This window comes from Zootermopsis nevadensis, unplaced genomic scaffold (genome assembly GCF_977971745.1).
Source record: "Zootermopsis nevadensis isolate Lab colony 2312 unplaced genomic scaffold, Znev_1.0 Znev_ptg000002l, whole genome shotgun sequence".
Taxonomy (NCBI): Eukaryota; Metazoa; Arthropoda; class Insecta; order Blattodea; family Termopsidae; genus Zootermopsis; species Zootermopsis nevadensis.
In genome coordinates this window covers 11114048-11140445 of record NW_028259134.1, presented here as the reverse complement: position 1 = coordinate 11140445, position 26398 = coordinate 11114048, and the positions used below count along the sequence as shown (strand labels likewise).

General features: G+C 38.9%; 1 protein-coding gene across 14 annotated transcripts in view; it reads left to right on the top strand.

Annotated features, from left to right (window-relative positions):
- Positions 1 to 26398, top strand: part of Atf6 (bZIP_ATF6 domain-containing protein ATf6) — a 309841-nt gene that overhangs the window by 275278 nt on the left and 8165 nt on the right. For 5 of the 14 annotated variants that reach the window (XM_087349390.1, XM_087349407.1, XM_087349395.1 and 2 more), the window contains exons 3-12: positions 5590 to 5652; positions 14797 to 14858; positions 16090 to 16279; positions 18430 to 18560; positions 20219 to 20369; positions 22548 to 22688; positions 23494 to 23846; positions 24315 to 24455; positions 24746 to 24891; positions 25625 to 25849. In XM_087349390.1, the coding sequence (XP_087205516.1) occupies positions 5590 to 5652; positions 14797 to 14858; positions 16090 to 16279; positions 18430 to 18560; positions 20219 to 20369; positions 22548 to 22688; positions 23494 to 23846; positions 24315 to 24455; positions 24746 to 24891; positions 25625 to 25849 (1603 nt within the window). The other 9 variants (XM_087349417.1, XM_087349380.1, XM_087349377.1 and 6 more) reach the window with 9 other exon arrangements.

Sequence of the window (26398 nt, the reverse complement as noted above, 5' to 3'; positions counted from 1 at the left end):
ACTTCCTTTCATGTACTTTTCAATATATTATTCATTAGAGATTTGAAGCCCACGTTCGTCGGAAACAATTTGAGAATTCAGTCCGTTCCGTGAAGAAAACGCAACACTTCGCCAATACAGAAATCACTTGGTTAGGTTGTTTACGGAAATAATCCCTGTTTATATTGAGAATCATACGAAACCCATAAATACAAAATGAAGATTTATCGTTGATTGTTGAAACAGTTGGTACTTCTTGATACTATTCAGTTGCAAAAGGCTTATCATTTCTCATTCGACGCTTTACACACTAAGCAACTGACAGCGTCGTTAAATAAAGTAAGATTTTGCTCCATGGAGTTACATATTGCAGGCAGTCACCAGATTAATATTTGAGATATAAGCCAAACTAGTTTCGTCTTGTTCTACTAGATGGCAGCACAGGTATGTGCTCCGTGGTGTGTTAATTGTGCTATTCAAGATGGCGGATGCTGTTACTTTGGAGGTGGAAAGTAATCTTACTACAAGATGGCAGCACATATAAATGCCCTGTTTTATATCGATTGACATATCGATATGAATCATATAAGATGGCGTAAGTTGTTATATTGTTGGAATTGAATAACGCATGTTATCAATCGTGGAAATTCCCACTTATTACCTTATAACATTAAAGTGTTTGTAAGTAATCTTGAAAGAGTCTGTGATATACAGCACTACGCTGTTTATTTGTAGTGTACAATGCTGATTACGGAACGCAATCAAGACTTGTCAATGGACATATCCGGGATGTTCCTTCCCGATTTATCTTCTACCGATGACACTTTTAGTTTTGGTAAGTCACTATCTTTGTACAAGTTTTTCATACTCGTCTGTTATACATCTTGGTGTAGGTTCGACTTCTAGAACTGATTTTAATTCTGAATATTCCGAATAACTCGGTACAAAGGGCGTGTTATGTGTATGGGAACATAACAGTTCCCGCTGCTTGACATGAAATTAATGTCTGAATGCACGAGCGAATTCTGCCGGCGTATTTGTAAATATGTTAAATAATAAGTGAATTATCCTGTTTCATGAAAACTGTTTATAAAATGTTTTAAGTTAATCGTCCAAAATAAGGTGTATTGAATAGTTGTTTTGTTAAACACTGGCTTTCAGTCAAATAATAGTTTATAACATTTACCGATCTAACTACTGGTTTGTATTCTGGAAGCCCCCTTTTCATTCTTGGCTGGGAGAATAAGTATCCTCACAACATTAAAAAGTGGTGAACTACCCAATGATTTGGTAACGTCTTATATATGTTGCTGAGTTTGGGGTTTTTTATACTAGATATAACATTCTTTTCTAACTTACTCTATCCCCATAACCTAAAGGATTTTAGATTTTGTAAGGTTACTTGCCCTAACACAAACAGTTCTAAGTTAATTACCACAAATAGTCTGTAAAATTGTATCATAAGTGTTTTGACACTTTAAGAAATGTACTACAGTTGCTGAGGTTTAATAAGAAATTAGTACTGGTTGTGCAATACTGAAATCATGTTTCATATTCAGGAGGTCCTGCGTTCAAGTCTTGGCCTATTGACTGGCTATCCTGACTTAGATTTCTTGTGATGTGCCGCCAGGATAGTTCCTTTAATTAGATCACTCAGTAGGTAGCAGATGGTGCTAGAGATGAGTATTCTTGGTTTTTGTTGTTCATCACTTTTCACATAACATACAATTTTCTATTTATTTCTTGACAGTGGAATGAGAAAAAATGATCCCCAGTGTAATTTTGTAAATACAGGGAATTGAACCTGATGATGGCCACATTGTACCAGAACATGTTCTAGTGAAAAGTTATGAATAAGAAAAACCAAGAATCACCGTAACACACCGGGATGCTACAGTTCATACAGACTAGGGATAAGTATGTTGTCAGAACCTAATCTTTGATTTCTTAAGGAAATTCATGAGGCATGGAAGTTGAATCATAAAAAAATGTGGGAATAGGTCATACCTCAGAAAGTATCTTGTTACCACCTCCAGAAATTACAGACCATGATGAAAATATTGTATTTAATTAATCGTTATGAAAACATACTGGATACTGGGAACGACCCGTTCTTCAGGTGTCTGAGCACTACGGGTCCCAACTTTTCGTTGGCTTGATCTGTAGACATTCGGTAGGACTCCTTGGATGAGGGATCGGCCCGTCGCAAGGCCTCTACCTGTGCACAGGACAGCACAACACAGAAAAACGCGGACAAACATCCATGGCTTGAGTGGAATTTGAACCCACAGTCCAAGCGGCAGAAGGCCCACGCCTCAGACCGCGCAGCCACTGTAGACCCCTATGAAAACACTGTAAGCCCAAATAGGATGCTGCTCTCAAGTCAGATTTAATCAATTCCTGCCATCAGTTAGAAGTGATTGATCTTCCTCAGCTTTGTAGGATTCACTTGATAACATTCCAGGATATTGCATTGACAGGTTCAATGCCCTGTACATTCAGTTAGCATGTTATTTGATTCCACTTAGTACTGTGTATGTTACATTGTTCAGTACTCCTGTAATATTAAAGTACCGATGACCTTTCTTTTCTGTGAAAGGAATGTCCTTGTCAGGAAGTAAATTGTAGAGAATGATGACAAGTAAGCTATGAAATTAAGAATATTTAACTCCTAGTTATGAATACATTTTCTGAAGTGAAAGTTAACTATATACAGTCCCTGTTACATGTATGCTTAATATGATGCGGTAGAACACATTTTTTATCTGTGATCCCTTGATACATACTTACCTTGGGAGTACAGAGGTCCTTTCTTAATCATAGAAGTTGTCATTATTTGTATCTTTTATGTGATTTTAATTGACCACCCAGTGGTCATTGAGATGCTGTGTATGACACCATCTTTTAACAGATATTCAGAATTATTTGTGACAAGTTCTGTTAGTCGACAGTGAGAAGTAGGGTGTAGGCAAGCGTAATTTAAAACTGCCCTCTGCAGACAAATGTGACGTACAGGATAGAGACTTTGAAAGATAGAGCAGCGCTGCAGTATCAGTATGCAAATGAATAGTTACTGCACCAACTTCCAATTTTAAATATTCTTTCTTAATTGGTGCCATGGCTAGTCCTGAGCATGCTCAGGACATGGCCCCTTCTAAATTTTCCTACCAGTCCCCAGGAACCTGACCATCTATTTATCTCTTTGACCTGTCTCTAAAAAGCTCAGCAGTTTAAAATTGGATGAAATGTAGCGTGTCATCGCTTCGGTATGATTTTTATCTACCTGTTACCAGTTTTGTGAGTTGTAGTACAGTAGTGCAGTGGTACAATCTGTGGTAGTGCCAGACAGTTGAGTAGGAACCAGCAATCCACGCAGCGTGGCGAACGTGCACTGAAGCCACGAGGGTCAGTGCCATGCGAGCTACTGAACGACGAGGTGGCGATGTCCAACGTAGTTGGCAGCCATCACCATGGCCCATCAATCATTGCGTTTTGGACATTATGGATGTCATTGAATCGTGGCCAGTTCTCGGTGAGTTTATTTCATGCAAACTCAGCGCAAAGTTTTTAGTTTCGAATTTACCGTAGTCATCGTTTCGTCTGCGTGGTTTTTGATATATACAAATAAAATTCGTCTTCGTCTCAGTATAATTGTTAGCATTAATTATTCGAAATTGTGTGTTCTGTTTACGGGCGTGTTTTTATTATAGTGCTCAGAATACTTCTCCTTCGTATCCGCGAGGTCCTGAGTTCGAACCCTTGCAAGGAGTTCGGCATTCCTGACTGTGGTTTTTCGTGATTATTAGTTCCTCCATGAAAACACTGGAATAGTGCCCTAAAATAGGCCGAAATCACTTCATTTGCTTACCGTTACACGATGCTGTATAACCTTAGTTGGAAAAAGCATCGTTAAACATCTAACAGTTAATAGAAAGGAAGTTCGTGATCGTTGTCATTTTCGTGAACCAACATTTTCATGTTGGAAATTGTATTTCACTCTTATCTGCTCGGAGATTAGCAATGCTTCATAGACCACGTGTTTGGCATTTTTACGTGACCCATTGATAATTGTCATTATCGTGCATGAAAATAAAACGTGGTTAGTTTTCCAAATTGTTGTTGGTCAAACTGTGCGGTACCATTTTAACTGTGCTATCGGTGACCTCAAATTTACTGATCTCTGCTCAGTTTATTTGTTTCACTGGTGTTTAAAACTTGACAGTATTTTAGTTAAATGAAGTAGTTTAATATGAATTTGAATCTTTGAGAGAAGTAGTCCTAAATAGAGTTTGGAATTGATTTATTGCCTCAGGATGCAGACCAGTGGCGCTCTTTTTTAATCACGATAATAATAAACTTTCATAAAAGTTTTTTTAAGCTGAATAACTAATCGCTTCTTAAGGTGTGAATGAATAGTATGCTATTAATAATGCTTCCAGATGGCGTCACGTGAGATTTGTCAGTGATTGGTGAATTTGGGGGGTAAGGAGGAACCCCCCTGTAGATGTGTACTTACAGGCAATGTGGCTGCATTGACATGGAGGAACCACCAGAGGCAATCTATAGAAAACGTTAGTCAGAATATACTCGGTCAAGGATTCTGATATATCATTCACATAAAGGAAGGCAATCATTTCATCACACGATGGTTTACCTGAACCAAGGGGCCTTATTTAGGTATGAATTCCATATCCGCGTTGTTGCAGGTGTATTGTCAACCGAGCAGCATTGGCCTGGCGTTAACACTCCAGACTTACATTCGTACTCGCTGTCATGGCTGAGTTATATCAGTTATGTCCTTCTTATCGCAGTCTCCCCACGATATTACCCTGAAATATTACATTTCCTCTCCCTTCCAAGTCCTTACCTACTCACCATCTCCCCTGGTTAGTTGACTCTGTGTAACTTCTGCGTATGAATCAGCGTTGTTAGATAGTTATCGGATAATTATTTATTCTAACACATGGAGAGCTTGGACGTAAAGTAGGTGGACTTCGAAGATTGTTCACGGATGAAGATGGTTTTCATCGGGAAGTCCTCGCGTTTCAGTCCAACAAGTTAGGAAACATCGGCATAACGTAACATTTCTGGCTCGTTCACTAGATTTTAACTTTTGCGAATGTTGTCATTGATGTCATGGCTGGGGATTCCCCTGTAACATTAGTAATTAAGGTAGACTGGGGATAACCCGCTCATGCAGACCATTGTATGAAGTATACATTATTCTTTTCCGATCGTGACCAAAATTGTTCGACAAGTTTTATTAAAACTCTCCAGGATCACATTTCATTCGCCCGTTCATTACATACGGACAGACACGTGGCGGAGCGAATATTTGCGTTAGTGCGAGAGATTTAAACGTTTTTTGGTGTTTCCTTGGTGTAATCCCAATCTTTCATGCCAAGTTTTTAGGGGTGTAATAACCGATATAATTATCTGTGATTTTTTTGAATTTGTGATAAGTGACTAGAAAGTTAATTTGGCCTAAGGCATTCGCTTGGAAGAACTGAGGAAAACCGCCAAGACTTTGATCTCTGAAATGAGAAGTGAATATATGCATTATTATGAGCTGCATTCCGTCAATTTGTCATTGGGTTTCTGATGTTCCAGATGACGTGCAATCCCAGGAAAATTCGTCCTCTGCAGCGTCAAATACGTATTGGTCCAATCTCAGTGAGTTAATTTTTCTCATATTTCTTTCGTAGTATTGTGCAGACGCTGTCGTGGTCAGGTCGACTGCCACAGTGGTATTTTTCGTATGATACTACAGCGTGTTTAGCAGAATGCGTTTTATCCAATTTTTCGCATTTGACAAATAATTGTTTTATTTTTACACTTATAATGGAATCGGCGCTGGACAAACCTGCATTTGAAGGATTCTTTGCTGTAAGTGCTTGGTTCCTTTATCGAGATTCGACTCGTGGCAAGGCTGTAGGTAGATGCTGGTGTTTGTTGAGGTCGATGCACTGGAAGCGGGGAGGCGTGACTTCTCATGCGGGTCTGGAGTGTTCCGGGCGCAAGTTCGATGAATGATTCATAAGCGTTTTTGGTACTTTGTTAAGGAGATTTGACATTTTATTTCGTCACAGTGGAATTTTGCTTGCCTGACTGTGTCACTTCGTATTAGCCCCGTAAAGTTTAATCAATTAAAGCGTAATGCCATTTCCTATTCACGCGAATCGTGTATTAGATGTGGTGAAAAAATGTTCATGTAAAATTTCACATTTCGTTGTTAACGTCTGTAATTATTCCGGTCACCCACTTTCATCTGTTTTGGTACACCGTAAGCGAAAATCAGTTCCTAAACCTTGTCTGGACTGGATTTCTGTATCGGAGTATCATAGAGCAGTGGTATTCAACCTGGGGTACGCGTATCCCCGGGGGTACGCGAAGACATCTTAGGGGGTACGTGAAATTTAAAAAAAAGTATATATATATATATTATTTTATGATAAACACTGAATAATCAGGGCCAGATTTAGGGTTAGCCACAGGAGAACCGGACGTAAGGACATTCGATTTGGGAGATTATATACTATGTATAACTTGAATTATACACCAACAACTTTGGGGGTACAACGTTGAAGAGAAATTATATCTGGGGGTACGCTAACAAAAAAAGGTTGAATATCACTGTCATAGAGCATATTGCCCTCTTTAATAGCGCAAACTATTCACGGCTTTGACGTACGCTAACTTACCGTTTTATGGAAATAAATTATTCCTTTAAAAGTCGTCTGTTAAGTGAAGATTTGTTCGAAAATGTATATTCATAAATCTTTTGAAGAACACAGGCATCTACCTTTATTGCTGCTTTGTGTTTGTTTTGCTGAATTTTTCGGTTGCAGTCATAGAGGCCTAAGAGCTAACAGTAATGACGCAAGGTGGAAAAATTTGCTGTTGTTATTAGGCACCTTTTAGAAATATTTCTAATGTGGGTGACGGAAGCATTGAAATAACATAGAGGTACTAAGCTGATATGTTTCTTTGTTGTTCAAATTGTAAACTTTTGACGCCGAGGCTTGTCTAAATATTTGAGAATTCAGTCCGTACCGCAGGGAAAACACCCCACTTCACTTTTACAAAAATAAATTCTCCAGTGTTGTTTAATTAAGCAACCGATTTTTATTCTGAGACTCATACAGCACGTAGACTTCGCGTGGTCGAACACGTTAGACTTTGGGCCTATGTGATTGCATAAATCTCTAGTTGTATTAAATGGGTTCTCTGACCACTGTCATCCGACTGTCAAGGTTCTCTGTTGTTCGCTGCGGTGTTGTGGTTGTATCACTTCGATTGAGCAATTTTGTGTTGAAGATTTTATTGGTCATCAGTATTCTGTTAGCGTGGGTTACGGTGGAAAATATGGGGCTGACTGCAGGCCAGTTTGACAGGTTGCGAAAGCATTTTGCTTTCTTTCGCAACCCGCAGAAATAATGGAAGTTATGATACTAATTATATGAACTTCATCCTAGTGTACTAATGTTGGAGGGGTGATCCAAAGGGGTCGCCACTTCTCCCGGTCGTTTGCATGGAGTTTGGTTTTCTTCCATCCTGGCTTTTTCCCTCTCTTTATGTTCCGAATTGTCCTCTGATGCTTGACTGTGTCTCCTTCGGTTACCATGTTTCCTTGCCTGTCGTTCTCTCTGCTTTCCATTTTGATGTGCGTTTCTGATCCGAATTATCTGATCTGTAAATGCTTTGTTCCGATGGTTAACATCTAAAACATTTGCCCTTGGGTTTTCGTGGCTCGAGTTCGATGTATCACTTCGGTTTTCGAGGAGTGGCTCCTCCACTCCGTCAATCTGTTATGTCACTTGCCACCTGCTCCATGTAAGGCTTCCAAAAATGCGTTTATCGTAAACACGACAGCTATGCTAGCGGAAACCTTTAACATTCGACGCGACTCACGCCCAAAACCGAAGATGCTCATCTATGATATTGTTTGGTTTCTAATTTTAACTTTTATACGTACATTTTCCAGCTTTTTCCCTTTCGATTAGCATTTTGATGTGACGTCATTAACTAAAACGGGGCTAAAATTGTGTCATTCCTATCCAGTATAATACGGTTCATAGTCGAGCTGCATGTCGGCCGTCCTCGTGTCATTACATCTGTGGGGAAAACATGTCTCCCGCTTTACATACGTCGCCGTTTCTAGTAACAGTCTATGTCCCCGTCGCCAACAGGATACAGCCTGTGTTAATTCTGGGGTATTGTTCCGTGTAGTCTGCTAGAAGTTTGCCGACGTTTCTGAGGTGCTTGCTGACTTATCTCCCGTATGATGGAGGCAGTAAGCCCTTTAGAAGGTCGGTACAACATCTCAGAAGACAATATTTGTATTTACCGCCGCGGGAACCTGAATCTCACCTAGTATTAATTCTCCTCAAATGTCTCACACAGATCTGCTTGGCAGCCAGATTTAGTTCATTTTCACAAAGTATGAAATACAGTACAGAACTTTTCAGCTTGTAAGTCTTAGTCCAGATAATGTTCTATTAATCAGGCAGGTGGTTTGAGATTGGAATTTTTTGAAGTGGTCATAGTTCGTTGTTAGACATGGCTGTAGCAAGGGTTGTTGCAGTCAGTGCCCGACGAGCCTTCTGTCGGTCAGTTGACCATGAGAGTGAACCAGTTTGATACAGACTTATTTACATATTGAAGTATCTTATCATTTTGTTTTGAGCGTCCTGCTTAATTGAAGTGTGACTTGGTATTGAATCAGTCAACGTAAAAATAGATCCAAAGTCAAATGTCATTTGAAAATTACGAAGTATAGGCAGCGGAGACGCTGATATGGTTTAATTGCCGTCTTATATTCGTATAAGTGACTTTCTAGATTCTTCTAAGCTGCTTTAATTTTGAATATAAATTTTTTGTAACATTTAGATGTGGATTCGATTAGAGTTATTTCGACGTGTGTTAATCAGATACATAGTTCGAACTTTTATGGCCATTGTATTTTATCTCCTCAGTTCGAATTATGGATTAAAATATAAAATTGCTCTCCAGTCGCCGCACTTTATTTTAAAGAGGGATTTCTTGGTGGGACAACGAGCTTTGAGTTGTCACTGTCTTGTGTATTGATTGGTAAGGACCGACCAACCGGGTCCGATTTTCTCTGAAGTATGATAACTTTTTTGTACGTTACCACCTTTAGAATGGATGTGAGGCCCGCTCTGACTTCCTCTGAAAGTCCCTACCTCAAATTAGGCCACGATCGCTTCCTTCTATATCCTTTCCAGTTTATTATTCAATAACCATCCTATAACCGCCACGGTGGTCTAGCGGTTAGAACGCTGGCCTTGTAATCCTGGGGTCTCGGGTTCGATTCCCGGCGGTGCCCGAATTTATAACTTGTGTTGGGCAAGGCCGTGGTCTAGGCAACACGGAGTTTTCCTCCGGGGGCTTCCGCGGTTTCTCCGTGGCATCCCAACAATTACTCCATTCACACACAGAAGAAGGCAATGGCAAACCACTTCTGGATCATCTGCCAAGAACGTATATGAACAGGTCCCAGTCCGAGAAAAGGATGGAAGGATTCTGTTCATATGGACCTGTTGTCAGACAGAACACTAAATAAATAAATAACCATCCTATAAGTCGACGCTGTGTAATATGATCTACTGACGTCGTCGTTAAATAAACACAATTTTAAAACATTCCGTACATTGTTTCCGTTTTTGCAGTCTTGTTTTGAGCCGTTGTGCTGTCGTTTTACCTTCAGTGACGCATAAAGAGTTTTTATCGATTGTTCAAGCCGGTGCTTCTCCCCCCAGCTAACAGTTACGTCTAATATTGTGTGTGTGTGTCACATTCAGTTTTACATGAAACTGTTTTATATGTGGTATGTTTGTCGACGTACGGACAAGAAGGAGGGTGATCTCGTTGCCCGAAATGTTCAGTCCACATTTTAATGAACGTTTCTGACGCCTGTGTATTACAGTAAACAAGCTTACGTGCGCATTAACCTTCGTATTGGTTTTTGAAAGCACAGAGTTTCAGAAACAGAATCTTTTTGTTTCTTTCCGCAAGTATAGAGAAGAGAGGATGGGAAATATTCCTAAATTTTTTAGGATGATTATGATCATTGAATCGGAAGAAATTGGAAATGAAGTCATTGCATGAGTTTACTGGGGTTCCTGAGGAGAGCCATGAAAACCTGTGAGAGTTCTTTGTTTTTTGGCCATGATTCGTACCCTACATCTCTCGAATATCGATCATAATGCTTTGCCGACAAGGAATGTTTGTTTCAAGTACGCCTACTGTTTCGTCCAGAGACAGAGCTGGAGGAAACGGACTGCCTAGTGCTAGTCCGTTGGTTTCGGTGGTCTAATTTCAGACCCGACTAATAGGCGTCAGTTGTTTTCTGCGTCAAACTAATTGCGCAAGGTGAATTCACTACTTTAGACATTATACCGTTTTTGTAGGGAATCTTCTGTAAGCTAATAACTGTTGCTTTCCTTGCTGTGCTGGTCAAGAAATCCGTGCTCTTATGAAACCTAAAGTTTGTTATTGTATTCAAGAATTTCGATCGGCGGATCGTGTCCCAAGCTAGTTAAATCCAATCCATGTCTGTTACCATATTGCTCCAATATCGATTCTTATACGATCACCCCGTCTACGTTTAGATCTCTTCCCTTGTGGTTTTTCGATAAAAGTTTCGTATGAATTGATGATGTTCTCCATGCTTTCCTCCTACCCATTCTAATGTATCCTTGATTTAATCATAATATTATTAGTTGAGTTCAAATTACGAAGTTTCTAATTCTTAATTTAATGTTTTCCGAACACCTCATTGAACATTCTTCACAGAGAATGAGTCGAAGTTTCGTGCTCAAGTAAAACAAGAGTCTTATGTGTAACAGTTTTGTATATTTCAACATGTACTTTTGCCCGCTGTAAAATCTCCATTTCCCGTGATAGCATTTAATATAATTTAACTCTCATAGTTTACTTGCGTGTTATATGAAAGTAACGCTCTTCCAGTTTTATCAGCTGGTTGTGAAGAGTTCAGATATTGCAAACACACGCAGTAAATTATTGTCACAGCATAACCCAGTAACTTCAGTTTATATTTGCTTTCAGATAAATTAAGAGTATGCGCCCGGCCTTAATGTGCGTTTCGCTTGCGTGTCGATCAAACACAGACATTGTTTTCTCTCGTGGTTGAAACATGGTTTCGTTGAAAACTAAAATGACATTGTCTGCTACACAACACACGTGGAAAATATTTGTCGACTAAGTACTCTCTTTCACTCATGTTGCTGCAAAATGTTGTAAGCAATAAGGTAGTAACTTGATTTGCGGGTACTACATTCCTGTCTTTTGCAGCCTTGCTTTCACCCTGATTTAAGTCGATGAGAGCTGTTGGACGAGCTGAAGGCCTATGAAAGTTCCGTTCGATGTCATTTACAAACAAGAAAGTAGCATTCATTACTGATGTGAATGTTGAATCTTAAAGTTCCTGTCCAGGCCCGAGTTTCAACCCCGTGTATCGGTAAAAAGGTAGTTTAAACATATCTGGAGTTGTGGCCAGGTATTTGGACTCTGTACCATCTTCACGGCCTGAAGATGGAGGCACTATGTTTCTCCAAAACATCGGTATATACCTGCAGTCCATAGGCGCTTCAGCCCAGATGATTGAGACGATGGTCTCCGAAACGTTTGATTGTAACTCCGTGCCTATATGGCTGTAGGCCCGATAGAGGTCGGCTGTCTTCTGGGTTGTAGCGCCTTGTAGTCTGGTGGACGTTTCAGAGGTCGTTGCTGCAAGGACCTCTGAGATTTTGGTAAACTTATACCAGACTACACGGCGCTGCAAGCCAGAAGACAATCTTCGTACTCACCGCCGTGAAAACTTCAAATCCTACTTTCCTGCATTCAGTTTGCTGTGAAAGCTGCAAATCTTAACATTATTTACCTGAGCACATGTGGGCACCACGTGCTACATACGTTGGTGTCGCGAGTGGTTAGAATTTCCTCATTCTGGAGGTCCTGGGCTCAAATCATGGCCCGGACCTACGATAAATATCGTTGATTCATGTTCCTCTTAAAATATGGAAGTCATTGGCTGGACGTTAGTATGAAGGAACTTTTGTGGCCTACTTGTGAAGTTCTGTCCGCTGGATCAGTAGTTGTTGTCACGTACCAACTCGTTCTATTTATAAGCCGTGTATTTGTAAGATGTGAATCTTATACGAAGTCTGACTGTACTTTTGTTGTTGATTCTTTATCTCGATCACTGATCACTGCTCGCGTAATATCTGAGAGCTGTAGTACAAACCCGGTCTAATTATGTAACATATGAAAACATCAGTAATAGAAATTTCTGAAAGATCTGATTGTATAAGAAAACTCGGTAAGTTGTTTGTATGCACGTAAACACGCCCGTCTACACAGCGTATACAGTATTTCCCAGTTTGATATGCTTGTTATAGTGATATATTTATAAGTTCGATTTTATAAAAAAAAAGACAAATATTTGATTTATATCTATAGTTTTATTACAGTTTCTCTTTTTTGTATAAGCTATGAATATTCAGTCTGCCTTGTGAATTGTAACTAATGTAATTCCAGTCTTTCAGACGCAAATGAACTGTTTCTTGGAAAGTCGAGTCTGTTTTACAGCGATATTTTACTTGTTGGGTAAGACAGTCAGTGTACAGTTTTACATTTAACCTGGTTTTGTTATCGCAGAAGCGTAGTTGTCCGTGTGGCTTTGGTAAATTATGAAAAAGGTTTCGAATTTTTAATTATGACGGTTACCAATGTGCGCCGCGTATCGGAACAGTTTTTTTTACTCATATCCATGAAGTCAGCTTTAGCATTTGATTATTCAGTCACTCTCATATATCTCGAAAACAGCAGGTCGTGTGTATGAAATACGAATAACTTAAATAAAATAAATTATAACTTATTTGGTAACAAACTTTTCAATATTCCGAAAGTATTATATCCAGGGTTATGTATGAAGTGTTAGTCCAGTTTAGTTTATATATTTTTAATAAATACTTTCCATAAAAAACTGCTCTTCTTTTTTCTTTACGTGTAGAAGTGTCGAGTCTCTTGGTGTCAGTCTCCAAATGCGCCACATAAAAAGTAATGTTAATTTTTTGTTGATTTTTTTTAAATTCTGGTCTGAATTTAATTTCTTGGAATGTAATTATTCAGGAGTGAAACCTTTATATTTTCCGTCATCGTAGGTGAAGTAAAACTCCATCACGTAAATATATAATAATGCCTTAAATAGGTCACTACGACTTCCTTCTCTTTCCAGTTCATTATTTCTTTTCGTACTCCATACATGATAAATACTACGGACCCACTGGCGCGACTAGCCGCGTGCGGCGTGTCGCGCCAGTGGGCCCCTAGACCTTGAGTAGACGATGTTTTTTTTCCTGATGTATAAGAGTACAAAGTATGGTTTTCCTTGCCAGTCGTGCTTTCTTGTGTTTGGTTATTTAACTATTGTGCATCAACCGCAAAGGTTGTGTGGCCTTGTGCCGCACATAATTGTGTGGTAGGGAAACGTGATAGTAAATTGTCATCCCGGAAATGAACTAGTGGAACTAAGGAAAGTCATAAAAAAACTCCACGACAGTGTCCTTGTAGAAGTTGCTGTGTTTTAATCCCGTTGTGGTACGCGATGGGTCGTTTGACTGTGAAGCTGCTTTTTGTTTGTTCAGACTACCTGGGCCTCGTGTATTTCCAGCTGTGAAGCAGTAATAAACTCTGATCAGATGGAAATGAGTTGACGTAACACCATTATTAGACTTTACCAAGAATGAAAAATGTTAAGGGCTCTTGTTGTAAGTGCTTCATTTCATTGCGACTTCCGTCAAACTGTGAGATAATTTAGTGGAAAAATAAATGTCAAGTTGTTCGCGTTTCACACAGGTGTCAGGTAAAGTGGGGAAATATTTTAACAGGAGACAGTTTTGCAACCACAATTAGTAGAAATTGGGTCTACTGAAAGATTTTTGGAAACATGCATTATAGTTCGCAAATTTATGAAGTGTGGTAACCGGATATTACTGCCTTCCTATTTCTTCGTATGAGACGTTGGCTTGAAAGTGCAACTATTAACGTCAGCCATGTGTGTTTGTTGGTTGTTCAGTTTGTCTGAGCGTGTATATAATTGGTACGAGACCTTGGGGTTTAATCCCAACCTAGAAGATAGCTTTACGCACTCCTGAACGTAGATATTTTAAAACTATTAAAATTAGTGAAGTTGAAGGAGCCAGCCAAAATTAACAACAGATCAGGAAACATCAGAAGTATTCCTTCCGTGTGTTATAAGTTCTCATCCTTCTTGGATGTATGTCTGTCTGCCTCTCTCTCTCTCTCTCTCTCTCTCTCTCTGCCTCTGTCTCTCTCTGTGTGCCTGCGTGCGTTTGCGCGCGCGCCCAGTTTCATATTGAAGTCCTACAAGTTTCAAGGAGTGCAAATGTACCAATAAATAAGTCTCGTTTGGTAAACATCGAGACACAGACCTACGGTAGAATTTTGTGATGTCCTTGAGAGAGAGCGTTGACACTCCAGTTTTGATGTGTGTAGTAAATAAGCGTCCAGTTTCCCTTGCAGTAAAACGTGTATAAGAAAGAGGGTTTAAAAATGCTGTTTAGTTTTACTTAATAATGGATTACCACAATTGTTGTATCTTCCCTCTGGGCTGTAAAATTTCTGAATAACTTGCACATTGTTCAGTATATGCACTGAATTCGTCGCTTTGTCGGAAATGATGTATTCGGATTCTGATTTTGAGTGAGAATATTTTGTTTTTCTTGTATATTAGAATTAATTTATTTTTTCCAGATATGGACTGTCCCTTGCCACCAGAAGATGACTTTCTGCAGCAACTGTCAAATGATCTTGAGGTATAGTCTTTATATTCGTAAATGTAATGTGCAAATATACATTTTCTTATAGGAATTAATGGCACACCAGTTGCAAAACATTGATCTAGAGTGATGCAGTGTTACAAAATATATTCAGGCAATGGGTTGGGAACCATTGCCTTAAAACGTATTATGACTTATTTGTACCCAAATAGGGAAGCATATGAAAATGGCGTGAGTACTTTTATGTGCAAGGCCTGTAAGTAAATTTTTGGATCTGTTATGGATCTGAATTATGCCACAGTATAATGGCCCCCACTCTTATTTTAATAATATTAAATATAAAATATAAAGTATGAAAGTTAGAAACAAGTAAATTTAAATGATTAATATTGTGTGTGCGTGCACATGTGTGTGTATGTAATGTGAGTGATGTGTTATGTATTGTATCTTATCTCTTCTTTTTTTCCATATTTGTCTTAAATTTACCTTAGTTTTCTTAAAGACGAAAGTATTTATCTTTAACATACTGATAAAGTTTATGAGTTAATCACACTTGGCTGTTTTAAGTTATAGGTACAAGTCTATTATCTTACCTCTTGTTTAATTTCATTATCTCGATCTTAATTAAATAAAATTAAGATATTTATTTTGTAAGCATGTGTGTGAAGTGTGCTGATTCGTATAATAACGAGAACATTTAGTTTTCTGCCGTATAAAATGTAGTTTAAATTAAATGGGAAATGTGAAGGTAGTCTCGTTGTAATTGACCAACGTTTGAAAGGTGTTTAATGCCTACAACATCAGGACTTCATGCTGGAAGGGGTAAGTACCTCTGAAATATTGGTCAGTTTCAGCAAGACTGTTGTGGGAATCTTAAATCTCACACGGTTGCAAATGTGTTGGTAAATTGTTTTTAAGAACAGTGATTTAACTTAGTTGTGGATGGCAGATAGTTAGTACGTTAGTAATAGCGGTGACAGTGAGGATGGGGTGGTGATTGCAGCAGTAGGAGTTTCATTAGTGGTAACAGCATCAACAATTATGGTGGTCTATGTGGTGGTAGTGGTAGTACAGGGATGCACTGACATTGTCATTGTTACTAAAGTAGATATGTACATTTCTTATACGTCCTCTTTGCTTTACCTTTACCCGCAGACAAGCAGGTTATCAAATAGAATTCACAGATTGTGTGCCCTATCCCCCCATATCTGTTATAATTTGTGATCCATTTAACAGTAATGTGATGACTGATTTATGCGCGTTTCAGATTCCGATGTTGTTGGATGACTCTTCTCAGCAAATGTTAAATGACTCGACTGATGATCTAATGCAAGACGGCTCATTACATAATGACTTGTTGGATCCATACCCTAGTCTGGACGAGCTGGGAGATGTGGAAGCCATGCATTGGGGTCCTGAAGCATTTCCAAATCTTGCTCCTTTGCCAGATGACCCTGGTGTGTTAAGACAATTTTTTATATGGGGGGGATATACGAGGTGCGATCGGAAAGTTTCAAGACTGCGCGTATAAAACCCTGTACACTTATCTCAGGTATTAAATTCATCCATCACCCTCGAAATAGTTCCCCTGGGAGTGAACACAACGATCCCAGCGCCGCTGCCAAGCCTGGAAGCATCCCTGGAAATCTTTCTTTGTCAGCCTGTCAAGCACCATCTGCGATTCTGCCTGAATCTCTTCTATCGTCTCAAATCTCCTTCCCTTTAGCTGAATTTTCATCTTTGGGAAGATGAAGAAGTCACACGGAGCTTAGAAAGGAAGTTGGGGTCGGTTCTTGCAAGATCTTTGAGCTGACAAACGAGAAGTCGATTCTGCTTCTGGTCCTCAGACAGGATGCGTCGCATGTGGAGTTCTTCCTTTAGAATCAGCTGACAGGTCCCATAGCCTATCCCAACAATGTCGCACAAGTCGTTGATGGTACGACGTCGATCTTCGTGAATGGCCTGCCGAATCTTCGTAACATTTTCGGGCGTTGTGCTCGAAGATGGTCGTCCGGAACGCTCGTTATCATCGACAGAGGTTCGGCCATTTTTAAAACGTGAATGCCACACAAAAGTTTGTGCACGACCCATTGCGGACTCCCCAAATGCTTGCTTTAGCATTTCATAGGTTTCCGTAGCCGTTTTGGCGAGTCTTTGGCAAAATTTGATGCACACGCCATTCCGAAATCGCAGGAGGGTCGGTGTAATGCACTACCAAATCGCCAGTAACTAAGAAACAAATGCTAATTCGATGATGCCGGCTGGCACATTGATTCACTATGAATGTAGGCCGCACCCCCTAGCGGGAGAAGCTCGTACTACATCCGGTTCGCCCTATATTGACAGAGTCTTGAAACTTTCCGATCGCACCTCGTATATATATATATATATATATATATATATATATATATATATATATATATATATATATGCATTTAAAGTGTTCACGTGTGGCAGAATTTAAATGAACGTATCCAGATGTAATCTTGCAATCGAATATTTCTGAAAGGAAAATAATTTAACATATTTGATCGGTATCGTCCCGCGCCGTAGCCGTGCAGTCTGAGGCATCATGCTTCGGACCAGTGGTACGGAATGCGTGCTGGTTCGAGTCTCGGGGAAAGAAACTTCTCATGAGATTTTCGACCGGTGTATGTGACCGGTGCCAACCCAGCATCGTGAGGAAATTGGGGAGCCACAATGAGTAGCGTAATCCGGTCATGAAAGCTAGCAATGGCTGGGGGTTTCTCGTGCTGACCACACGTCACCCTATATCTGGTTGAATGATCGTTCACCTCTGCTTAGGAATGTGAACGTGAGGCCAGCAGCCAGCTAGTCGGCTTTGGCTCTCAGAGGGCTGTTACGCCACAGATTATTATTATTATTTGATAGGTGTCAGTTATTAATACTTAATTTATGCTGAGCCAATATATACTGTATTTTGTTTTATCTGCTCATTTTGAATTGATATCTAAATGTAATTTGAAAATTTTATAGAAGAATTATGCTTTATTTGAAATAATACTTTTTAATACTACAGTAGTACCTTCATAATATTTGACTTCAGTTTGAAGGTGGCCGTCGTGTGGATTGTAGCACTGTGTTGTCTGGTAGATGTATACAAACATTTTAGAGGTCCTTGCTGCCTCCATCATCAGAGCCATCTTTGTTCTCACTACTATAAGAATCTCAAATTCTACTCAGCTTCATTTCTTTTCAGAACTCTCCAGGGCTGTGGTCATCATGAATGCCCTGAATAAATTTCTGCAGTGTGAAACTCAATTAAAAATTATGCGTACAAATTAATTACTGTAATTAACAGTAAATGTTTATTTAACACAGGTAAAATGAATTAAAGAGGTGTTAAAATACTTGTGTCAGTAGTTGAATGACTGAACAATGCCCTGAAATATGTGAACATCCTGAGACTAATATTGTTTTTATATTAACAGGTGACCCAAACAATTTTGAAGACAGCATAATCAGAACTAGCCTAGCGTGAGGTATAAATTAATATAACAGTGGGGCTTGTAAAGTGATAGCAGTTCTTTTACCACTGGGAGCATTGCACAGGTATCTTAAAACATTTATTTACTGTTTGTTTCAGACTGTGAAATCAAGGATGAAATAAAGATTGAACCAGGATCACCATTGGCTCTCCTACCACCCTCTCCATCCCCTTCAAGTTCTTCTAGCTCAGATGCATGGACAGGAGGGGAGTCATTATCAGAGGTGAAGGTGAATATTCAGAAAGGGACAGACAATATTTAATTTCCAGTGTTCATATCGTGATGAATTTATTCTGTATTTTTTTTTTCTTATCATGTAGTAACTACGCATCATTCCATTAAAGCAAAAATGTTTCAAGTTCAGTTTATTCTTGTGTAATGGCATTCATGTATTGTGATAATTCAATATTTTTGTCTACATATGCCATTACTTTAAAGCAGTGGTCCCCAACGCGGTGCCCGCGCCCGCAAAGGCTTTTTTTGGGTGCCCGCGTTGTTAGGGAAAGAGGTTATACTGAATAATGAAGGCCGTTCAACCATGAACATTATAAAATTGAAGCTCAGATCTCGACTTACTAATGCCCATCTTGACGATTGTTTCCGAGCAGCGATATCATCCTGCACTCCCAAATTTGAAAAACTGGCCGATGAAATGCAGTGCCAAACATCACACTAACTTCCCACTTCAGTAATACTAATTGTACTTTTGAAAGTACGTATTTTTGATTGCATGGTTTCTTGTATCATTAAACGTTGTGTTGTTTTGTGTATTATTTGGTGTTCATATCTTATTTGTCCAGAGAAAGGAAAATTTGGCTTTGTTAATTGGTTGGTGCCCACCACGATCTCATAAACTCTCAGATGTGCCCGTAGGCACAAAAAGGTTGGGGACCACTGATCTAAAGGGTTAGCAGCTTCCTCGTTTTCTGGAACCATTTTCAAGAAAGAAATGACATGTTTGAGTAGGGACACAAAGTGTAAATAGGGGTATTCCTACAGTGGAAACCATGTGCAAGTGACTGTCGTTATACTTGCTTATGTTAATCGTGTTTGGATATCCACTTTTATTTCAGGAGCATAAGTATTTTATGTGTGGCCTCAGTAGAAGCTGCTGCACACCCCCACTAAGTTGTATGCAGTTGCACTTACTCACCTAACCATTTTTTCTCTGGTGACTACAAATTAAGGCTTGTTATGGTATATCACCCAGAATAAATACCGAAGCCCGCCATTCAACACAATTCGGAGACATTTCCATCTACCTCTTATCCTCAAACCTATCACCTTAAGTTAAATCTTGTCTTATGTCCTTTGAATGTTTCATAGGTTCTTCCAAAGAATGCATCCATTGTCAGACCTATCAAAAAATTACATAACAGAACGTTTTGCAGAAAAAAAGTTACTCTGTGCCAAACCCCTAGGCTGGTGGGCCACTTATTGTGTGCTGTCTGTGACTGCTTATGCATTATATTCACAGCTGCACTTAATATCTAAAAGCTGTTTCTTTCATTAGGAATGCAAAAATATTTTGGCCCACTTAATATGGCACTTAGGCACTCTTACATATCTCAAAGGCGAAACACCGTTGGGCTGGACACGTAGTCAGGCGGAAGGACAACAGATGGCGCACGAGGGTAACGGAATGGTACCTGCGTGACAAGAAGAGACCGCTTGGTCGACTGCCCACTCGCTGTCCGCAATATACGGCATCAAGGATGCACGAGGTCGCACAAGAGTCCACTGGTCCACCAGAGCACAAGATAGAGAAGAATGGAGAGAGAGAGAGAGAGGAAAAATAAAAAAACTTAATATGGGCATTGAAGAAAAGATAATATAGATTTATAAACTTTAGAAATATCTTAATGCAATGAAATGGTGTGTTCCCAGTTTGTGTTGGAAACACCGCCTATCTCACCACCACAACTGAGCGATGGGAGTCCTCCTGGCTCTCCGTACCCAAACAACAAGTCTGGCGACAAACATCAGGACTCCATTGTAATGATGTCTCCAGTTAAAATTGTGCCTGTAACCAAAAATGGTAAGTGTAGATGGTGAACACTATTTCCTAACACCTGATTATAGTGAAAAAACTTCTAATATTTCATTTCCACACGTTCTTCCCAGAAACACAAAATCTCTGTAAAACCATTGAGATAGGATTATGATTGTCACTGAACTTCCGTGCTTTAAAACCAAGTTTTGATCTTTGCTATTCTAATGATAAGAAACATTATGGTTGCACTTGCACTATTTATTGTGTTTCATCCAAAATACATATATAATTCTCTTTACACAAACTTTGTGACTAATATGTCAATATGGCTTTATGTCTCAAAACCACAAACATTCTTAAATATTTGTGGACTAGCTCACAACACTATATTATTACCATCTAGCAATGCATGCTACGTCACAGCCCACCTCAGTCTGCACTTTTCTGCTGCACCTAAAACATTTTGTGAAGTGCGACATTTGAAGGTAACCTTTTTTGTGCTTTACACACACCCTACATTATAAAAGAAAGGTACAATATGTTAGCAGTGTAAAATAAATTGTAAAAGCTGTGAAGAGAGACAGGAATAATATGTAATTCAGTAAAATAAAAAATACATATACAGTGCAAGTCTAAATGATGTTCCCGATTTGAAACATGTTACTCATGTTTAATGAAATTCAGATGCACAAAATTGGTACCGATGGAAAGAGAAACTCTCCAAGTTTATGTTGGTATACTTCGCGGCCGCATAGTAACACTGTTTGCCGCCAGGTGCGATATGAGAGAAAATGGCTGCCATTGAAGACAGGGGAGCCTTTTGTGTCCTGGATTTCCACGTTCACCGGACCTGACGCCCTGTGATTTTTTTCTGTGGGGGTTCGTCAAAGATAGAGTATTCGTGCCACCCTTACCACAGACCTTGCTTGATCTGCGAGCGCGTATCACAGCAGCCATTGCAGCAATCGATCATGATATGCTGCAACGTGTCTGGGAGGAACTCTACTACAGGCTGGATGTGTGCCGAGTTACCAAGGGGGTTAACATTGAACACCTGTGATGTATTGAAACAAAACTTGGAGCATTTCTCTTTCCATCGGTATCAATTTTGTGCATCTGAATTTCATTAAACGTGAGTAGCATGTCTTTCAAATCGGGAACATCATTTAGACTGGCCCTGTATTTATCAGATCTCTTAGCCAAGTTGAAAAAAAAATTTATTCACAGACGCAGGAGTATGCCTATAATTTGCAAAACATTTCATTATTATTTTCCTGATGCTTGAGGCATTTCTGATCCTTGAATAAATAAAGTAAAATGGAACATTTGATTGATTGTTATGCCTGAAGTATATGAAAGCAGTTGGTCCCTGGTCAGTGTATAAATATGTCTACATCAGAAGTTTCTCCAGAAGTTTGACTTATTGACCACTTAAACTTGTTTTGCATTCACACAGCTATACTCACCTGATGATGTAAGCTTGTCTTTCCGTATAATAAATAAAGCACCAATGAAATTGTAACATTCATTAATCTTTATTGTGGGGCTGCTGGTAGTATGTTTCATGTGTAAGCTGTGATGCACAGTGGATAAAAGTTAAGTTTATTGTTTTCCATAATAAATAATTTGACTGCCCAACAAAGTATTTTTAATTTGGAATTGAAAACTGGTTAACTGATGCAACTAACACATGAAATCTGATGTGAGGTTATAAATATATTCACAGCTTTTCTATAAATAATTTTTGTTTACCAGTTAGGTGGTAGAAAGAACTTTTGATATTATATTTTCAAAAGAACTGGGAAATGTAGTAAGCCCTCAATTTAAGAGGAAGGAATGTGTGGACTTACTCAGTTTTAATGGATAAAGCCTGTTAAAATCAGAAATGTCCCCTTCTGCCCATTGGATTTTTATGCTTAATTATTTCTTTACATTGCTAACCTGTTTAATGGTGTCCCTATTGGAAATTATGGTCTACAGAATCCAGAAACATCTGTGCAATTTAATGGTCAGTTATTTCCAGACACCCCTTCCACACAGTCCATTAAATCAAGAATTTGCTTATTTAAATTACTGTCCTTTTCTATTCTCACTCAGTATTTCAAAAGGCCACTTTCCAAGATGTATCCACACCAACATTGTTTTGTTGTAATCTCTCATATTCAACTATTCTAACAGTACAAAGTGAACTGTGTGAAGTGATTTTCAATTCAATTTCTGCAGGTATTAAGACAGGTGGAGGCACAAAAATTTTGATAACTCAGCAGGCAGTAAATTCAACAAAAAGTATAAAGATCCAGCCAAAACCTGAACCAGGAGCAAACTCAGCACTTCCTGTTGTATCTGTCCCAAAAATAAATAAAGGTAAGTCTAGCAAAGGTTAAAAACATAATTTTAATTTACCAAGGTGTGCAGTGTAAAAATTTTGTGTCTTGTTTGGTAGAAAAGAGCTGTAGTAAACAAAACGATTTTGGTCACTGAAGAGTAATAATATATAATGTAATAAAATCAAATAAGGGATATTGTAATTGAATGGAGATCGGTATTGAATATGGTGGTTTGTTTTATTACCTAGGACCAGTGACTAGGAGCTATTAAATCTACAGTATGAGGTGCTGCTCAAAAGTTCAGGGAATTTGTCCATAAAAAAAATTGCCTATCATAACTCCTAGTTTCCACCGTCTCCTTCGAAGTAGTCCCCTTGGGCATGGATACAGCGATCCCAGCGTTTTTCCCATGATTCCATGCATCCCTGGAAGTCTTCAAGTTTGAGTGTTTTAAGCACCTCCTGCGATTCTGCCTGGATCTCCTCAGTCGTGTCAAAACGACAGCCTTTCAATCAAAATTTCATTTTGGGGAACAGGAAAAAGTCGCAGGGGGCGAGGTCAGGCGAATAGGGTGGGTGGGGAATCACTGTCGTGTTTTTGGAAGCCAAGAACTGCCGAACAACGAGCGATGTGTGGGCGGGCGTGTTGTCGTGGCAGAGAACCCAGCTGTTGTTCTCCCACTTTTCCAGACGTTTGCACCTAATGCTCTCCACAACCAGAATTCAAATTCCCCAAACTTTTGGGTAGCATCTCGTATGAGTGTACAGCAGTGCAGTATTTAGAGGGACTTTTTTCATTTTAATCATTGAATTCTTATTCAATAAATCATTTATTTTCATCAGAGTCAAGGACAATAGTATTGACAGCACAAGACTTTGCAGCTTTAGCAAGACAGGTAAAAAGTCCATCAAATGGTATAAACAAGGGTCCTCCAACGGTAAGGATACAAGCTGTACCACCAAAACAGTCGCAGCTTCAGACAGAAACACTGGCTAATGTGCAGACCCAGTCAAAACTGACTACAGCTTCTGTCACAATACCTGTACAGCAGCCAGCAGTTAACAACACTGTACCTATTTTGAAGAAGCCTATCACCACAACTGTAACCAGTATTCCTGCTGCACCAGTTGTAACTACAACTGTGCCGGCTGTGAAGTGTGTTTCTCAACCCATTCCAGGAAGACAAGAGTTGGAGGTTAGTTTGCCCTGTTTTCATCACTGCATTTATTCCCATACATTCTTAATTTTGACTTTTGTGTAGGTCCTTTTTGAAACTTTTGAACTCTTATAGCCTTACTTGCTAAAGATAAAGAGTGTAAAACAATGTTATTGTTATAAAACATGAGTTATAATTAATTGAAAACAAAATGCTAAGGAAAATGTCTAGACCTAATTGTTGATGTTGGACTTCTGGGCTTGAGCCCTGAAGATAGAGACAGTATGTTTCTCCAAAACATTGGTATCTACTACACATCCACATGGCGTAACAACCCAGGAGTCCAGCATTAGCATCATCACCACTTTGAGAACCTCAGGTCAAAAACATTAACTCTGTAGTTAATGATGTTACATAATACAAAATACTTTATGTAAAATGGAGGGTTATCATATAATGTGATTGAAGTATGTGCATAATTATAGACTATTATTTTATTGCTTATAGATGAAAGCAATAAAAAGACAACAACGAATGATTAAAAACCGTGAATCAGCTTGTCTGTCAAGAAAGAAAAAAAAGGAGTATGTAACATCTCTTGAGAACCAGATCTCTGAGCTTCAACAGGAAAATGTACAGCTTAAATTGGTAAATAGTTTATTTTTATCAAAGTTATGGTATTGTGTATATATAATCATTTGGACAAGAGACAACCAATAGTAAACTCTTGTTATATTGGATGTAACTCATTCACCACAAAAAGCCACATGAAATATAGAAATTTGACCTGCGTTACATGCAGTTATCAGAAAAATGACCTGTATATCTGAGCAATGTGTGTCTATGGGTAGGTTCAACCAAGTTTACAGCACAGCCAAAACCCAAGGGTCACCACAGAGTAACATCTGTACTAGCTAATTGTTCCACTTTCTTTTTAGGAAAATATTGCATTAAAAGAAAGGCTGTCACTCTATGAAGAAAACTCAACATGGAAACGGCCAGGAGTTTTGAACGGTAACATCAGGAAAACCACAGCTGTGTTGGCTGTTCTGTTCATGGTCTCATTCAATATTGGCTCCTTGGGGTAAGATAATGAATATAGCTTAGCCATACCATGTGTACTGTAAAATTCTTTCATTCATTAGTCTTTGCTGCCATCTGTATTTATGCCTGTATTCCTGTATCTTTGTGTAACCACACTTCTACAGATCTCACTTTCTTTTTGGAAAACTTCTGTAACTTTCCCTAAGTCCGATTCTATGCACGGGATGCATGAAAAAGTCATATAGGGGCCAAAATGGTAGATAATGAGCACTTGTCAGTAGGAATGTATATTTATGTTTGCCATAATAAATAAGCGATTTTATTGCTTCAGTGCACTTTATTATAAGAAACTCCTTTCAAAGAATGAGCATTAATGTTTTTAATAAGGATGTGTGACGATTTTCAATTTTGAAATTTGCAGTTCATTCATATGTAATTAATATAAAGGTACTTTGTGGCTATCAGGGCATTTTGAAAACATTTATTCTGGCTGAGCAAATGTTTTTACTAATGGATATAGCTGAATAGTCATCAGTACTCATGTTTATATTCAGGATTTTGCAACTTGTCATGTTATGTAAGGCTGAGGTTCTCGTAGCAGTGAAGATGTCAGTAGTGTTATTTTGGGTCGAACACCATGTGGACTTCAGTCGTTGAAGATGGAAACATTACGTTCCTCTTAAATGTTGGTATCCACATACATGTCCGTACAGCAACACTACCCAAAATACCACCATGAGTGTCATAAATCATGTTAAGGTTTTTTGTTTCAGTGGCCTTTTTCACCAAGGGCCTGATCCACTAGGAGAACTTCAGGGTTCCCCTGCATCACAAAAATTACCAAGTTTCAGACATGGGCGGTCACTGCTGTGGTCAGATATGGATAGAAGAAACTTTCCATCTGTAGAAGATCCTTTTAGTGATGTGAACCCAATTTCAAATACATCAAATATACATGCAACATGCCCAATGTTTATAAATCAGACTGAGTCCATAAGGTAATATTAAATTTTCTAACTAACAAATTTATTTTTCGGTTGTACCTCAGCTCTTCAGTTGTCTATTGTCGGTGGAGGCTGACAATTCACTGTCACCACCAACAGTCAACATTGAATCTTATTGTGGGCCATTTCAACTCACAATTTAATTAGTTATGTAAGATTTATTTTAATGTACTTTCCTAAGGATATTTATTTTGAAGGGTTGGTCTGTCTGACAGGACACAGTATTTTGGAGGGAAAAAAAAATTTCACGTAAACAGAATTGACATAATATATGTTATAATAATTTATTGTTAGCTTTGATGGTGATTTATTGTTCATATTTATCATGTTTTTGGGTGCTGGCACCATGTGCAAGTGGGATGTATGGCCAACATTTCAGAGAAACACAGTGCCTTCATCATCAATGGAGGTAGTATGTTCCTCTTAAACATTTGCAACACAGCCTACTTCCACAAGGTGGAAACACCTGAAAGCAGGAGAAGCATGTAATTCATCTGAGAGTAAATATTAAAGGTCCATGTTAAACTTCTGCAGAATCTTTTG